Source organism: Oncorhynchus tshawytscha, linkage group LG29, assembly GCF_018296145.1.
Source record: "Oncorhynchus tshawytscha isolate Ot180627B linkage group LG29, Otsh_v2.0, whole genome shotgun sequence".
Classification (NCBI taxonomy): domain Eukaryota; kingdom Metazoa; phylum Chordata; class Actinopteri; order Salmoniformes; family Salmonidae; genus Oncorhynchus; species Oncorhynchus tshawytscha.
Genome location: NC_056457.1, coordinates 17,768,068 through 17,785,367, shown reverse-complemented (window position 1 = coordinate 17,785,367; position 17,300 = coordinate 17,768,068). Strand labels below are relative to the sequence as shown.

Below are 17,300 nucleotides of genomic sequence, written 5' to 3'. Positions count from 1 at the left end.
TGTGGAGATCACATTTACAAGTTGTTTTCTGGACTATACCATTTGACACAGGCTGAACATCTGATCTGATGCACCAGATGTAATAGACTATACTGGGGACAGGTGTCTGACAGTAAACTGTCAGCGTGAAAATAGGAGTATAAAGCAGTCACTCAGTGTGAGGGTCCTTTGTCCAGTGACCTCACCTTGATGTTGCCACCACCGGGCTCGTGACAGAGGTTGTCCATTGAGCCCACTTTGGACTTAGCCTGATCCTTGTTGTTCACTTTCTGGGACTCGATCTTCACATCGCCGCCCCCTACAGGACACACACAGTCAATGGGACAGCACAGACAATACACACTGCACAGGTCCGCAGAACAGAGATCAGTTGTTGTTCTGCTTAATCATTATAATCATCTTTGGTAGTCACATTTGAATGGTCCTTAATAACATCTTGAGCATATAATGACAGTAACGTGCTCTGGTCAATAAAACACACAGAAACATACACAACACATGCATTACAGTGTACATTCAGTATGGCAACTCAACAGGTCTACCAAGAGGGCCTTTACCAGGCTTGTGTTTGATGTTGGCCTTGGAGCCACACTTCGATGTCACTTTGCTTAGATCCACCTTCTTGTTGAGTATCTGTACCTGCAAATATACATTAGACCCAGTTACACACACAGAAGAGGAAATGAATGACCACCCGTCAAAGATCCATGACGGCCATCTTCTTCGCCATGCAGTTGAACCTATTCAGCTTTATCATTAGCCATCTGTTCTTGGGAAAACTCATGTACTCATGTGTCCACCGTATATAGTAGCAGCACGAGCACAACCAATCAACGGAGGAAGTCTGCATAGAGAGCCAATCAGAGTTGAGTGTCTGGGCAGGTCAGTGGTTAGACAGGTAAGGGTGGTGTTTGATTGGTGTTGAGTGAGTTAGAAACAGCGACAGGTAGAGTCTAAGCCAGTGTTTTACAACTCCAGTGTTTCCCAACTGTAGCCCCGGAAAAGCTTGTCAACTAATCATCAAGCTCTCAATGAGTTAAATCAGGTGAGTTTATCTGGGGTTACAACAAAAATGTGTGATGTTGGAGGGACTGGAGTTGGGAAACACTGGTCTAAGCCATGGACAGTAGCAGGTACTCCGGAGGAGGGTTAGCTAGAGACACCATGCTGTCCAAAAACCACATCATACAACAGCCTCTTATTGCCAAGGTCCCCCCCCCCAAAAAAAAACGGTGAATAAGAGTGACGTCTTAAAAGTGTTCGGTGGTGTCATTCGGCAGGAGCGATGCTTTCAGGCAATGACTGTGCCAGTGCCAAAAGGGGGGCAGCACTGTAGCATTTCCTAGACTAAAACCAAATTTGTCAATGATAGAACCGTGACTCAGACATTTTGAGGTCTGCAGAATTTTTTTTTTTGTATGCGTGAGGTTCATCCTGTTCCAGTGGAGTCTTCAGAAGATAACCCCCCCCGCCCCGAGCTCTTTAGTGGTCATGACGTGCGGTCGGCCGTGTAGGGTTGGGGGCCATTCAAGCTAAGCCGCAATCCGGTACTAACCTTCCCTCCACCAGGAACATGCTTGATATTGTCCTTGGAACCCAAGCGTGAGGTGACGTGGCTGAAGTCCAGCTTTTTGGAGACTATCTGAACCTACAAAGCATAGAGCAGGCAGAGAGGAAGAGTAGATTCACTGTGGGGGTTAGAGGGAGGGTCGGGTGGGGGCGAGCTGTGACGAGGAAGGATGAGAGGAGCGCAGAAGCATCTAGAGGCCACACACACAGACGTCTATTGACACACGCATGCAGGGTCCCACATCCACACCTGCCCTTTGAAGATGCTCAATTGCTACGGTATTAAAATAGATTATTGAAACAGGCATGTGAATGTATTATCACGGTGATTGTTTCACCTGTAATGTATTGTATGTTGGTGCTAACGTGTGTTGTTACAGTGATAATTACTATAACTGTGTCTGACTGCCTGAATTGTGATATTGCTATGCATACTGTATGCCCTTTTAATGGGCTTAAGTGAATGGCTGAAGTTAATGTCTCCGTTTAAAATTCACTTTGGTGATATCCTGCCATATTGACACATTCATACTTGTTGGCACATAGACGGACAATCGCACAGTGACAACATGACATTGGTACCATGAACCCATAAACCCAGTAGTTAGATTTAGACAGGAAAATTACTACATTTCATACAGACATCTTAGTTAGAAATCACTGCTGACAGTTAAGCAAAGGAACCACACACAACCACACAGACAAACAGATACTAGGCAGTAGCAGGCTTAAGCTCAGATCCTTGACAGCCATAGGAGTCCTCTGGGTATCATTATGTTGTGGCAATTAGGGGGATGGAGAGCCTTAGTGGAGGGTGTGACGGAGCAGAACTCAGAAAGTCTCTCCGTCCGGATCCTCCGTCTACAGTGCAGACATACGCTACTGTACAATGACTTATCACAGCCCTCCAGCCCCTACTTTGCCACAGGGTAGGCCAACTTTAATACTTTGCTTTAGGTTCAGGACCATTTTAAAACCAGGGATATACAGTATTCGTATTGCTGTCAAGCAACATTGTAGCCTTGCGTTACTGTATGAAGTCTTGTGAGGAGAGAGATTGTAGCAAGGCAGTGTGTTAGTATGCTTAGCGCTCTACCACGGACGCGTGCCTCCCCTCCGAGGGTATGCCACCTGATCTGGTATCTCATTGACCGATTCTTCCATGTCTACTGTAAACAATAACCTAACCAAATGATTTCGAGGTGAAACCTAAGACGCAACATGAATCAGAAGGATTGTATTTCAAACGCATGATTCTTCTTCGGGTGTGGTCCGCCTCCACAAAACCTCACGTTGATGTTGGTACCTCCAGAACTGTCTGGCTGTAAAGACATAGTCACCGGTGCGCACCAGTATGGTGTCGGTTGGTCGGTGAGTCAGTCACCTAAACATCTGCTTTAGACAGCTGTCCGTCAGTCAGTCCATGCAGTGAATGAGGGATAACCAGAGATGAGTGAGTGTTTGTGAACAATGAAATATGGCAATAAAACCACAATATTTTAACCTACAAAACAGAGGTCGGAGAGATGAACAGCTTGGAGGACATGTATCTCACTTTAGAAGAAAATGACAAGAGGATAGAGAGACAAAGAATGAGAGAGAAAGGGGAAGAGAAGAAAGAGAGAGGTTGACAGAGAAAGAGAGGGTGAGAGACAACATAATGAGACATATACAAAGAGAGAGACAGAAAGTGAGAGTAGTAAACAGAGGGTGAGGAAGAGAGAGACAGAAAGTGAGAGTAGTAAACAGAGGGTGAGGAAGAGAGAGATATTTGAAGAGATAGGGGTAGATATGGGGGGGTGAACTCACTTTGGCCTCGCTGGTCTCTTTGGAGGAGGAGCCTTTGGCCAGGGCGTCGCTCCTGCCAGAGACCTGGGGAGACAAGCCCCACCCTGGGTCAATACAACACACAGGACACAGGGCAGCAGGAGTCCGCAGAACTACCTCCTCTATTCTGATGCTGTATCCAAAGCAGCAGGGCTCGGTTTATTTCAGAGTACAAAGAAAATCTGCATTTTCTTTGACACGCAGTTTGGGATCCATCGCTCAACATGTGGCACCATATGCCTTTCAACGTTGTTATAGGTAATTCCAACGTTGGACTTGGTTATTCCACCATGTTGACACTTGACAGTAGAAGTGAAGGCATAGTGTATCTGGCTAAAATGCGTGTTAGGAGGACTTATAATGTATAAGGGGTCTCAGCCAGGGAAAAGGAAGTGAGAGGTAAAGTAGTGTATAGGTGGATGTAGAGAATGGGGTGAGATGTCAGCATGAGTGCAAGATGGTGAATTGAATCAAATGGAGATTTATGGAGGAAGTCACTGAGTTAACTGAAGTTAACTGGGAACTATTTTGGATCGCAAAGGGTAAAATATGAGACAAGCTGGGACCAGCCAGGAGAAGAAACTAGGAGGGGTTGTTAACAGGGAAAGCTCTGCTACGGGATGTGGCATTAGGAGAAGTGCACTATGGAAAATTCCGTCTTAGCTGGGGCTTCAACTACTGAACATAATGGTTTTGCCATTTTGCCATTATTATTAAAATAATTTGTTCTGTTAATTTATTTTTTACTCAAACCACCCAAGGACCGGATAGGAACCCCGGGCCGTATGTTTGACACCCCTGCATTAGACTGTGAACACTATCACTACAGAGCCCTACACAAAATCATAATGACATTGTCTGTAAAACAAGCCCATCTGTGAAACAATATCTATTTTACTAATATAATGACTAATGTATAAAACACAACCTGACCAATAAGCCTTGGAAATATTAAAGCGTGTAGCCGCATAAATGATACGGGTATCTGCATCTACCACTGATGCACCACCCCTTACCTTCCCCCCTCCAGGCTGGTACTTCATGTTGTCCGTGGAGCCGATCTTGGAGCGCACATTGCGAATGTCTGGTGCGGGGGCTGTGCCTGGGCGGGAGGTGGTACGCGTGGCGTTGGCACTACCCGTGGTGGTGGTGGTGGAGGTGGGACGGGGGACGCGGGGCACAGCCGGCTTCTTCTCTGATACTGTGGAGGAGGAGGAGGGGGCAGGTTTGGTGGTGGAGGGGCGGACACGGGGGGTGGCGCTGGTGGTGCTAGCTATAGAGCTGCGGGTGGTGCTGGTCCGGGGCCGGGTGGAGTCTGCTAGAACGGAGGGAGGAGGAGGAGAAAAGAGGACAATCAACAACCAGGTAATGAAGCCGTTTAGATGCTAAAATACTTCAACTCAGTTCAGAGAAATTATATAGACCTGCTCTCTTCGCTACTCTTACTATTCTGTGATTAAGATCAGGTGATGGTTAATATGCTATTAGCAACCATTTGAAAAACCTTTTTGGGAACATACATCAGGCAGGTATCCTTTCTGCTCTGTAGCAACATAAACCCCAGTATGCACTGCAACGTTTATTATCCCACTTCCCAAATGTCTAACGGACATCACGTGATGAACTAAATGTACCCTGTCGAGGACTTAAGTCTTAGATCCGTCCAATCCGTCCTGAAAGAGTCTTATTTCTGAGCGGAAAGACATGCTCGGATCAGAAAATCATCCCCTCTTTATGCGTATAGTAACGGGCTTCTGCCTGCGTTGCTGGTTATGCAACGTTGAGACGTAGTGGCAGTGTCAGCGGCTCATGTCAACAGTAGGGGAGTGTAATCCTCAGAGTGTGCTGTGTTGAGCTTTTTACACTCTGCTGCTTTCTTCTCTCTCGACGACTTCAACACCTCTTTGTCCCGGTCTACATGCTTCATCTGTGTGTTCCTGCATGACACTGTCACTCTTCATTTCCTGTCTCTCTCTGCCCCCAATCCCTCAACTGGTGTTACAGTACTGTGGCTGTCTGGCTGAAGGACTAGCGCTGGAGGAGATAAGAGAGAAAATGGGGGGGGCGAAGAGGAGAGAGGAGGAGTGTTTCTGTACCTGTTGTTGACTTCAGAGTGCTGGGCTTCTTGTCCTCTCCTGGCTTGCTGTCAGTCTTTGATGCTGAGAGGCAGAACAGAAGAGATCAGAGTTCAACCTGTTGCTCCCTGCTATTGTCTTGTCAAAGTTTGTTTGGCAAAAGGGTGGAGTCACGTTGTGGAATACAGAAACAGTTTGGTACTCTGCTGGCTAGACGTCAGACACTTTGAATCACCAAAACAATAGGTCATGGTGTGTGTGTGTTTGTGTGTACGCGTGTTCAAAAATTTGTAAGTGTGTAGCATAGCGACTCACCCTGAGGGCGTCTGGTTGCAGGTGCGCTGCCGGCAGTGCGGGATACGAGGGGCGTGCGGGTCGCCGTGGCTGGTTTACTGGTTGCCGTGGTGGCAGTGCCGTTTTTGGGGGCAGCAATTCGAGCCGTGGAGGCGGCGGTGGCCTTTGGCACTAGAGGACGCCTCTCTGTGGTCGTCTGGAGGGAGAGACAGACAGGGAATGGGAGACGTTGGGTAAACAGATACATAAGGGAGGGAAGGATGGAGCTGCACTATTCAGTTACAGATAATGGAGTAATGGAGTTTAATAACAAATAAAAGGGTGAATGTACACCATAGCGCTCTCATAAACTGAGGCTGTGGCAAAGAACCTCTTTGTTGCGTAATGTTACATTCCTTACTAAAAAGGAACATTGGATAATGTTATATTTATAAAACCACTTGCCTATCTAGTATTCGATGTGCAACAAAAACATCAGCAAATCCTCATAGAGTAATTGCTATCATATCTCTCTCATTGCCATCTGGCTAGCCTGTACTGAATCCTCTGCAATCATATCCAAGCAGGACATTCAAGGGCCAGGCTCCATGGTGTCTAAAAGTATTCCCTCAATGCACTGCTCTATAGGGCATTTTCACAACAGAGTGGGCACGCTAGATTGCCTCACCCCTCGTGTGTTGTTTAGCCAAAAAAAGAGGAGTAATTTAATTTACAAGCGATAATGTCACTGCCTGTAGTAAAACAGGCAACCACTAGAGGGCAATGGCAGATAATTCCTGCCTGGAGTGTGTATGGAACTCCAAGTTCACGCTAACAACTATGGGCCATCACATACACTGAGTATACATCACATTAGGAACACCTTTCTAATATTGAGTTGCATCCCCTCTTTTGCCCTCAGAACAGCCTCCATTCATTGGGGCTTGGACTCTACAAAGTGCCGAAAGCGTTCCACAGGCATGCTGGCCCATGTTGACACCAATGCTTCCCATAGTTGTGTCAAGTTGGTTGGATGCCCTTTGGGTGGTGGACCACTCATGGTGCACACGGGAAACTGTTGAGCGTGCAAAACCCAGCAGCGTTACAGTTCTTGACACAAACCGGTGTGCCTGGCACCTACTACCCATACCCCGGTCAAAGGCACTTAAATATTTTGTGTTGCCCATTCACCCTTTGAATCACCCATGTCTCAATTGGCTCAAGGCTTAAAAATCCTTATTTCACCTGTTACCTCCCCTTCATCTAAACTGATTGAAGTGGATTTAACAAGTGACATCAATAAGGGATCATAGCCTTCACCTGGTTTCCCCTGGTTAGTCTATGTTATGGAAATAGCAGGTGTTCTTAATGTTTTGTATACTCAGTGTACAACAGGGGTGGCCATTATCATACATACGGGGCTGGTGATAGTCCAGACCTTTTTCCAACCAACCAGTAACACACCTGATTAATTGAACTAACCAAAGTCAACTACTGTTACTTCACAGGCCCACTTATATACAGTGTATGGCAAGATCTGGCTCTGAATCAACACCAGATTTAACCCCAGAGTGCACAGTTCAGATTAGCATTATCAAACGAAGGCTCCAGCCAATCTTGTCCAGGAAGCCTTTCGAATGTGTCGCATCGGAACTTGAAGGCAACAGAATCCTCAAGCAGGTACACTGTTGATAGGTCTCAACATAGTGTTTGTTGCCTTGGCGCTGATGTAAGGATTGTACTAGGAACCAGGGATATAAAGAGAATGCCAATGCGCTGTGTGTCTGATTTCCCCATGCATAGATACACCGTGCCGTCTCCTCATTCATTCCCTCTCTCATTCAAACGTGTCTTGCGATCTCTCGAGTCGCCCACTCTTTTGACCTAGACTGTATTACTGTACTCCAATATTAAACAGCAGTGTAATATGTAGTTATTGGTTAGAATGTCAGCCCTGAGATTGCAAGGTTGGGAGTGCCATCCTGGGCCGAGACATACCAAGGGACTGTAAAAATGGGACCTGATCCATCACTGCTTAGCACTAAGACAGATATGGGGTAAGGCTCTGCGATAGACTAGCGTCCTGTCCAGGGGGTGTACTTGCACATCAAGCTGCCTTCCGCTACAGAAACAGGAGATGGGCTCCAAGACCCGTGCAAGGCTACTTAATATGTAATTAAAGGCAAATACACCCGCAGGATAGAGGCTGTACATCGTACATTGTAGTGTGTATCTGCAGTGCTGACGGCTGAAGGTGAGAGACTTAGGTGTGGTGAAGGAAGCCTTGAGCGACTGATGCTTGGCCCTGGGTCTCTCTAGTAAATGCCAAGGGAGGATTGATGAATGCTGGCTGCACCTCCTCTGGCCCCCTACCCTCCAGCCCGACCTTCCCTCTATTTTATTTTTAAAAATCTGTTCTTTTACCGGGTAAGTTGACTGAACACGTTCTCATCTGCAGCAACGACCTGGGGAATAGTTACAGGGGAGAGGAGGGGGGATGAATGAGCCAATTGTAAACTGGGGATTATTAGGTGACCGTGATGGTTTGAGGGCCAGATTGGGAATTTAGCCAGGACACCGGGGTTAACACCCCTACTCTTATGATAAGTGCCATGGAATCTTTAATGACCTCAGAGAGTCAGGACACCCGTTTAACGTCCCATCCGAAAGACGGCACCCTACACAGGGCGATGTCCCCAATCACTGCCCTGGGGCATGATTGAACCCTCTATGAACCCTGCACTGAGTAATCCTGCCACTCAGCACCTGGGACACAAGGGCTTACTAGGAGACATGTTTAGAAGGTGGATACATTACAGGCAGATTAGGCTCCGAGCAGCACCACTGTAGTCAGGCAGAGCCTTTGTCTATAGCTCCTGTGGAAATTAACATAGTAGCTGAACTAACACTTATGCTAAACAGAACTGAACCGGCTCCTTCTTCTGATCAGCAAGATGATGAATCGGAGGTTGAAAGAAATGCCATGGGAGAAGAAGAAAGTAGTAGGTACTTCTCCCGACACAGAGAGACACCACACAGGGGTGGCTATGGAGGTGGAGGGGACTGCGGCTGTCCCTAAAGCAGGGCAGGGCCACTCACCTTGGGCTTGACCTCACGTGGCGCAGTGGTGGAGGCGGTGGCTGCGGATGTGGGTCGGCTGACTGTGGACGAAGGCCGCTTGGGGCCAGCAGTGGGGGTAGGGGCCTTGGGCACGGGCGTTTTTTTGTTGAGGAGGGTGGCTGAGGTGGTGGTGGAAGTGGAGGAAGGGGTGGGGCGTTTGGGGGCGGCAGCACCAGCGGATGCTGCCGAGCTCGGCCGCGGCTTAGCGGCGCTCAGTTTGGTTGCCCCGGCGACAGGCTGCGAGATGGAACGCACACCAGACAAATGAAGAGCAAAACAAAGAACAAAGGCGAGAAAGAAAACAACAAAACACAAGATAGTAGCAGCAGGAGAAAGCAGCAGAAGCAGCCTTAATCATAATCAACAGAATATCAACAAATGGAACTGCCAGCTGAACAAACACAACAACTCTATTCAGTTACATCAAGTTCAAATCAGCACTATAACAACGAAGACCAACATCCTTTCCTTGTTCTTCATATTGTTGATTATGACAGATATTACTTCATTCTGTTAACTTCAATAGTCCTATCTCACAACTATACGTGGATTTAACAGTAGCAGTAGGAAAAGCGTTAGCAGCATGAGTGATGTATGATTTGATAATGTTCCTCTTTAAATCTAGACTGTGGCCTACCTTGGTCTTCTTGTCTGGACTGGGCAGGTCCTTGCTTGGTGCGGCATTGCTCCCATTGGTCGAGGGTTTACTTGCAGGTTTTTTGGCCTTATCAGCGGTCTCTGATTTCTTGTCCGTCTTTTTCTCAGGACTTTTCAGCTCTTTTTTCTCCGATTTCTCCACCTTAACCTGCTTGTTTAATTTCTGAGCCAGCTCTGTTTTCTCTGGCTTCTTATCCTCCTTCTCAACGTTGTCTTTGGGCTTCTCAACATTTTCTGTTACTTTCTCACCTGTTACTGTTACCTTTCCAACATGATCTGTCTTCTCCTTGTCAGGCTGTGTTTCCATCTTGCCAGGCTGTGTTTCCATCTTGCCAGGCTGTGTTTCCATCTTGCCAGGCTGTGTTTCCATCTTGTCAGGCTGTGTTTCCATCTTATCAGGCTGTGTTTCCATCTTGCCAGGCTGTGTTTCCATCTTGCCAGGCTGTGTTTCCATCTTGCCAGGCTGTGTTTCCATCTTGCCAGGCTGTGTTTCCATCTTGCCAGGCTGTGTTTCCATCTTGCCAGACTGTGTTTCTATCTTGCCAGGCTGTGTTTCCATCTTGTCAAATGTGTCTAACTTCACCTCTGTCTCCAGTTTCTCTGGGGTCTTCTCCATTTTTTCAATATTCTGTTCTGTCTCCTCAGGCTTTTCAACCTTGTCCATCTTCTCTACTTTGTCAGTTTTCTCTACCTTGTCTGTGTTGTCGCCCTTATCCATTTTATCCACCTTCTCTGGTTTTTCTTCTTTGTCTACCTTTTCTGCCGGCTCCAGCTTCTCCGTTTTCTCTGCCTTGTCCATTTGACCCATCTTCTCTCCTTTGTCCAGTGGTCCTGCATACGCCACCTTCACTGACGCCTCAGTCTTCCCAGTCGAATCCTTCTTCTCCACTTTATCGAGCTTATCCAACATGTCAAATTGGTCCAACTTCTCAAAGTGGTCCATCGTCTCCTCTTTCTCTGGTTTGTCCATCTTCTCTGATTTGACTGTGAGAGAGAGAGAGAGAGAGAGGAGAGAGAGAGAGAGAGAGAGAGAGAGAGAGAGAGAGAGAGAGAGAGAGAGAGAGAGATAGGGTGAGAGAGAGGAGAGAGAGAGAGAGAGAGAGAGAGAAAGAGAGAGAGAGAGAGGAGAAAGAGAGAGAGAGAGGAGAAAGAGAGAGAGAGAGGAGAAAGAGAGAGAGAGAGAGGAGAAAGAGAGAGAGAGGAGAAAGAGAGAGAGAGAGAGAGAGAGAGAAAGAGAGAGAGAGAGAGAGAGAGAGAGAGGAGAACGAGAGAGGAGAAAGAGAGAGAGAGGAGAAAGAGAGAGGAGAAAGAGAGAGAGAGAGAGGAGAAAGAGAGAGAGAGAGAAAGAGAGAGGAGAAAGAGAGAGAGAGAGAAAGAGAGGAGAAAGAGAGAGAGAGAGAGAGAGAGAGAGAGAGAGAGAGAGAGAGAGAGAGAGGAGAAAGAGAGAGGAGAAAGAGAAAGAGAGAGAGAGGAGAAAGAGAGAGAGAGAGAGAGAGGAGAAAGAGAGAAAGCAAACAACATATTTTAGAATCATACCAATCATGTGAATGACATCATCATTAATACAAAGAACCAAATGCCTTGCTGACCTCAAGTACCTCCACAGACAGGCCAGCGACCAAACCGGATGACATTAATGTCATTTGAAGTGATTAACCACTATACACACACATACGATATCCTATAGTCCCAAGGTCATGCTCAAAGGCATGCAAAGATCAATCTCTGCTGAAGTTTGAACAAGTGAATCACCTTTGATAATGGAATGAATCAACAGTAGCTCAGGCTGATTACATTTTGGGACACACAGGGAAGGCTGGAGTGGAATTATCCTGTGGGCGAAGCCTGATTTAGAGATGGCCATTGACCCTGGCAATCAACCAACCAGCAGAGCTGAGGAAAAACCATAACCAATGACCATGACCATCTCTCAATACAGTCTACACAGACCGACAGTCAGGCAGACAGACCGACAGTCAGGCAGACAGACAGACAGACCAACAGTCAGGCAGACCGACATTCAGTCAGGCAGACCGACAGTCAGACAGACTGACATTCAGTCAGGCAGACATATCGACAGTCAGGCAGACAGACTGACATTCAGCCAGGCAGACAGATCGACAGTCAGGCAGACAAATGCACACACACACACAATCTCTTTTGCATTCCAGAGACATGTATGCATACACCAACATATCTACGCAGATACACATACACCGGCACACAAGATAAACACACAAACTCACTTCAATTTCATTTGGAATACATATTGCATTACTACATAAGTGTCGCTTTGAACTCATTCCACCAACGCTACTGTATCTTGAAGTGTTTTGAGTAAAGCCAGAACAGACTCCACAGACAGAAAGTGGCAGTAGTTTATAAAGACCCTTTGGTCACCGCAAATGTGTGATGGTGCTTTGCTTGCCTAGTAAAGTATGGTTGTCTAGTAAAATATGGCCGTGAGAGTGTGGAAGGCCAGCCTGCCTGTCCTGCCGCATTAGACACTGAGCAGCTGTGGGCTGGACACACAGACATGGCAGCCTGAGGGGTGGACACAGTTAATTCACCATAGCATAGGCACCCAGAGATAGAGATGAGAGGCAGCCTATTAGCCTAGACACAAGCTCTGCGGCCTTGATACTTTCACTGAGTATAATAATAATCATCAAGAGGACAATAGTGACACAGTGTTCTAGCAAAGTGGGGTTTTGAAACACAAAACCCCACCTAATTCACTCTTTTCTCCCGGACATATCCCTGAAGCTCTGCCCCCTCCCATCCCTCTAGCTGGCAGCGCCGCCCCCTCTCCAGAGGCAGCTCATCCTTCACCTCCTCTCTCACTCCTGGGTGCCTCATTAGAGGGCAGGCCATCTGGGGTACTGGCCCGCTCCACACCAGAGGGCCCCAGGCCCTTAACCCTAATGTTCCCACAACGCCTCAAGCTCACACTGTAGGAATGATGCTCAGACCCAAAGTAGTAACTGACATTAGATGACATGGAAAGGACTAAAAGTATGTGGACACCTGCTTGTCGAACATCTCATTCCAAAATCATGGGCATTAATATGGAGTTGGTCCCCCCTTTGCTGCTATAACAGCCTCCACTCTTCTTGGAAGGCTTTCCACTAGATGTTGGAACATTGCTGCAGGGACTTGCTTCCATTCAGCCACAAGAACATTATTGAGGGCATTGATGTGGGGCGATTAGACCTGGCTCGCAGTCGGCGTTCCTATTCATCCCAAAGGTGTTCGATGGGGTTGAGGTCAGGGCTATGTGTAGGCCAATCAAGTTCTTCCACACCAATCTCGACAAACCATTTCTGTATGGACCTCGCTTTGTGCATGGGGGCATTATCATGCTGAAACAGGAAAGGCTTCCCCAAACTGTTGCCACAAAGTTGGAAGCACAGAATTGTCTAGCATGTCCTTGTATGCTGTAGCATTAAGATATCCCTTCACTCGAACTAAGGGGCCTAGCCAGAAAAACCGCCCCAGACCATTATTACTCCTCCACCAAACTTTACAGTTGGCATTCGGGCAAGTAGTGTTCCCCTGCCATCAACCAAACCCAGATTAGTTGGTCAATGGCGGTGAGCTTTACACCACTCCAGCCGACACTTGGCATTGCGCATGGTGATCTTAGGCTTGTGTGCGGCTGCTCGGCCATGGAAACCCATTTCATGAAGCTCCTGATGAACAGTTATTGTGCTGACGTTGCTTTCAGAGGCAGTTTGGAACTCAGTAGGGAGTGTTGCAACCAGGGACAGACAATTTTTATGCGTTATACGCTTCAGCACTCGGCGGTCCCATTCTGTGAGCTTGTGTGGCCTACCAGTACGCGGTTGAGCCATTGTTGCTCCTAGAGGTTTCCAATAACAGCACTTACAGCTGACCAGGGCAGCTCTAGCAAGGCAGAAATTTGACTTACTGACTTGTTGGAAAGGTGGCATCCTATGACGGTGCCACGTTGAAAGTCACTGAGCCCTTCAGTAAGGCCATTCTACTGCCAATGTTTGTCTATGGAGATTGCATGGCTGCATGCTCGATTTTATACACCTGTCAGCAACAGGTGTGGCTGAAATAGCCGAATCCAGTCATTTCAAGTGGTGTCCATATACTTTTGTGTATATATTGTGTAAATGTCAATGGATTGATTGGTAAAGCCATGACAATGACTAGACTGATGGTGCCCCTGGCTTTCAGTCCAGTTATAAGGAATGTCAATAGTCATTATTCTGTTTATTTTGACTATATTGATATAATGATACGGAGCTACAGGGATTATCACATTAAACAGCTTGAGAAGAGGACGGCCTAATGAAACCACTACACCACAAGATCGCAAAATAGAAAATGCTTATTGGCTAAGCGCAAATAGCTCAGTCCTTTTTAAATAGAGCAGTATCTTCCTGGCTAAATAACCAACTAAATCAATATTGTTCCACAGATTTGTGGAGTTATACACCCATGCATAATATCTCAGCTCTGCAGTGTGTCAGCATCAACCCAGTTAAACTGTTAATCCACTAGTATAAACAACCCAAAATGAGGATTAGATATCGTAGACTTTCATATTTCCCCGCTATTAAGCATCTGCATTATTTAACCTTTGGATAATATTGCTGGGAGAAGTCCACTGAAAGTAGTGACTGTACAGCCTGTGGGAGTCTATTCAAAACAAAGGACAAATACCATAGAGCTATCACTATGGCCACATTCAACCCTTAATATCTAGAAACTGAGGAATCCTGTATCCTCCCATTAGCTTAAAAGTCTATTAGCTACACTGTGATGACAAATGGTGAAAAGGCTCTTTAGCAGTGTTAGCGATTCCGCTAACAACGCCTCCCTCACATCAGCATAATCAGTCAGAGTAAACCCCAGAGGAAGCAGGATACCCATTTACCACTGACCCTGCTTCAATTACTTCAGACCTAAATCCCTACCTTTGTATAATACATTTTCAAGTGTTTTGTCTAAGCACTCAAATGAGAGATTGGAGAGGGCAAAGGGGGGGCGTAGACGCCATACATAACTGGGTACAGTGCTCCACAAACTTCAGAAGGGAGGAGAACAGTGGACAACCAGAGAACCCAATAGGTGGACTAATATAATGAAGGCACAAAACAAAGTGCTTACCCAAATCCAGTCAGGCTACAGGACAAGACAAAGGGAATGGAAGGAGGCAAGGCACAACAACACGAGGCTTCGTCTCTGTAGTCCACAGCTTTAACAGACTTAATAAATCATATATAAACTGGATATCTTAATTAGCTAAGACATTGGAGATCCAATAGACTTCTACTGACCCCAAACCCCGTATTTGGTTGATTTATGAAGCAGTATGAAGAGCCACCCTCAAAACAACCTCATCAACTGTGCTCCCACTCTTCTCTCCTTCCCAGCCTGAGAAAGCCTGTGAGAAGCTTTAGCACGGTGGATTTTCAAGCTACATTCACAAGGTAATTATGGATTAGCCGGTGAATACCAACAAAGGTGATATGCAGAGTACTCCGAGAGCGCTGGGACCTATAAAGCCAACATACTCAAACAACCTCAACAGCCAGCTTTGTGTCTCAATCTCCCCACCACTGAGTAGCAGGGCTAAATGTAAACAAGCAGCCATTTTGAACCCTCCAGTAGAAGAGAATTAATACACCATGAATGGAGTATCTGATTAGAAGCATTCATCATTCTTAGGGCCTATGACGCTGATATCATTGGGAGGGAAGACATTTTCTGGAGATATGATGACATTGTGGCGGTCACCCGTGAATCCATTATATCTATCCCAATAAATCTCACAGACAGCCGCCTGGCACCCTCATCTCTCATTTCAGTTAGCCAACTAACACAGTGGGAGACAACTCTGTCTTTTCTATGCTGGGTCAGTTCATTAGACCACACATTAGCATAGACACAATTCAAGCTCTGTTAAGGTGGCTAAACAGCCTTTAAACCACTTTTATGGTCTTTTTAATTAAGAGTTTTTTTTATGGGAGAAAAACATGACAGCGATAAGACACCATCTCCACATGGATGTTGAGACCATCGGATTGCTTCTTACATTTTCAGAGTCGCATCAGATAAGGAAAAACCCTCACTGCTCCAACACTAACACTCAAAACTACCAATGAAACTCCTTCCGAAGAAGTTTCAAGTAACTGTCCAGTGAAAATCTCATTTTAAAAGTTAATATTCTGTTAACTCATAACCAAATAATGTTGTTGACTTATCCTACACTCGTATTTGTGGCCAAAGCATAAATTGGAGAAGGAAAAAAAACACTTCAAAAACACCACAAACTTGTATCTCAAACAGACATTTAAAAAATGCTTGCCATTTCCTCATAGAGGATGATGTTATCCTCCAGAAGAGGATGAGCTGGCCAGCTGGCCAATCAGCAGTCTAGTCACATGAATATTTTTAATGACTGGTATTTGCTGACACCTTTCTGTTGTTGGTGTACGCCCACACCATACCAACACATTTTTGGAAGGACAATTATTTCACTCATATTGCAATTAATTATAAGTCATATTTCATAGATATCTGGAAACACTGGACAGTTACTTTAAAACAGGCATAACCTGACAATTTTCTTGGGTATTTCCCTCTGGTTCCTCAGATGACAAAATCAAGCCTCGAGGCGAACGTAGCCTTATTAAAAGACAGTCATTACCTCCAGCCTCACCCGGAAGCCGCTACGAGGCAGAATCGTTGACAACGTATTTGTGCCTTCCAAAGGAACGATCCTCCTTAGTGACTATTCTCCACACGTCAAAGAAGCTGCTGGCCGCCTATAGAATGTTTGGAGTGATTTAGTGAAAGTGGATGCCATTGTGTTTCACTGTATTTAACTGTCAGAAAACAGAGCCTTTCTTTGTTCATGTTAAGCTGCTCACTTGGTGTGTGGCTCAGGAGTGGATCTAGTCACCACAACGGCTTGTATCCAACAAGGCAACTTCAAAGGCAGAAATAAACGACAAAACCCTTGCTATTAATCAACATTATTCCATACGGTGTCAGGTTGGACAGGCAGCTTTTGGAAGGACTTAGGCATTACCTACTGTAGACTGGTGTGACACCTGACATGTACACACAAGGATGATCCACATTGACCATGGAAACACTTACGGGGTCCTCTCTGGATTGGATGTATTTCTCTCTCTGACACACACACACACACACAGCGCTATCACTGCACCGCAGCCTTGACTGCAAGACAGGTCATTGCAGAGGGATTTATCTAATCTACTCTGTATGTGACGGAGGTCAGGAAAGTGTTGCTAATATATGAGCCTAAAGTATCCATCACATCCAGACCTGAACCTTCCTCCACTCCCCCTTTCAGACAGTAGTGCATTGTGTCCTTGGTAACTGCATGATCATATACAGTAGAGTGGATCCGACTTAAGCGCGGAGAGGACACAAAAAAAAACACTTGAGCTGTGCTGATGAGATCTGGAGGGTTCTACAGCTCTCTGTCCCCCTGGGTAACAGGCTTCTTACGCACAAGCGTACCCACATCGATCACTTACTCACAGAGACATATGCATGCGCACAAAGTGAGAGCCACATAGGAACGCTGAGACAAACGTTTGAACGTGTCAAAATATTTTAAGCATAATGGCATAAGTAGAAAATGATTCATGCATACGAATCACCTTTACGCATTTAACTCCTATTTTAAAAGCTTGCCCAAATTGCAAGTGTGTTAATAATCGAAACAAACTTTTTTCTGGTATTTTTCTGGATGTTGAGGTCAAACACAAA

The 17,300-nt window shown here is 46.1% G+C and overlaps 1 protein-coding gene across 10 annotated transcripts in view; it reads right to left on the bottom strand.

Moving 5' to 3' along the window:
* Nucleotides 1-17,300, bottom strand: part of LOC112227828 (microtubule-associated protein 4) — a 146,815-nt gene that overhangs the window by 13,619 nt on the left and 115,896 nt on the right. For 4 of the 10 annotated variants that reach the window (XM_024392753.2, XM_024392748.2, XM_024392750.2 and 1 more), the window contains 9 exons: nt 9,502-10,505; nt 8,844-9,101; nt 5,787-5,961; nt 5,493-5,555; nt 4,413-4,714; nt 3,379-3,441; nt 1,556-1,648; nt 558-639; nt 186-298 (listed from right to left, as the gene is read on the bottom strand). In XM_024392753.2, the coding sequence (XP_024248521.2) occupies nt 186-298; nt 558-639; nt 1,556-1,648; nt 3,379-3,441; nt 4,413-4,714; nt 5,493-5,555; nt 5,787-5,961; nt 8,844-9,101; nt 9,502-10,505 (2,153 nt within the window). The remainder of the gene's footprint in view (nt 1-185; nt 299-557; nt 640-1,555; nt 1,649-3,378; nt 3,442-4,412; nt 4,715-5,492; nt 5,556-5,786; nt 5,962-8,843; nt 9,102-9,501; nt 10,506-17,300) is intronic. The other 6 variants (XM_042308519.1, XM_024392749.2, XM_024392756.2 and 3 more) reach the window with 6 other exon arrangements.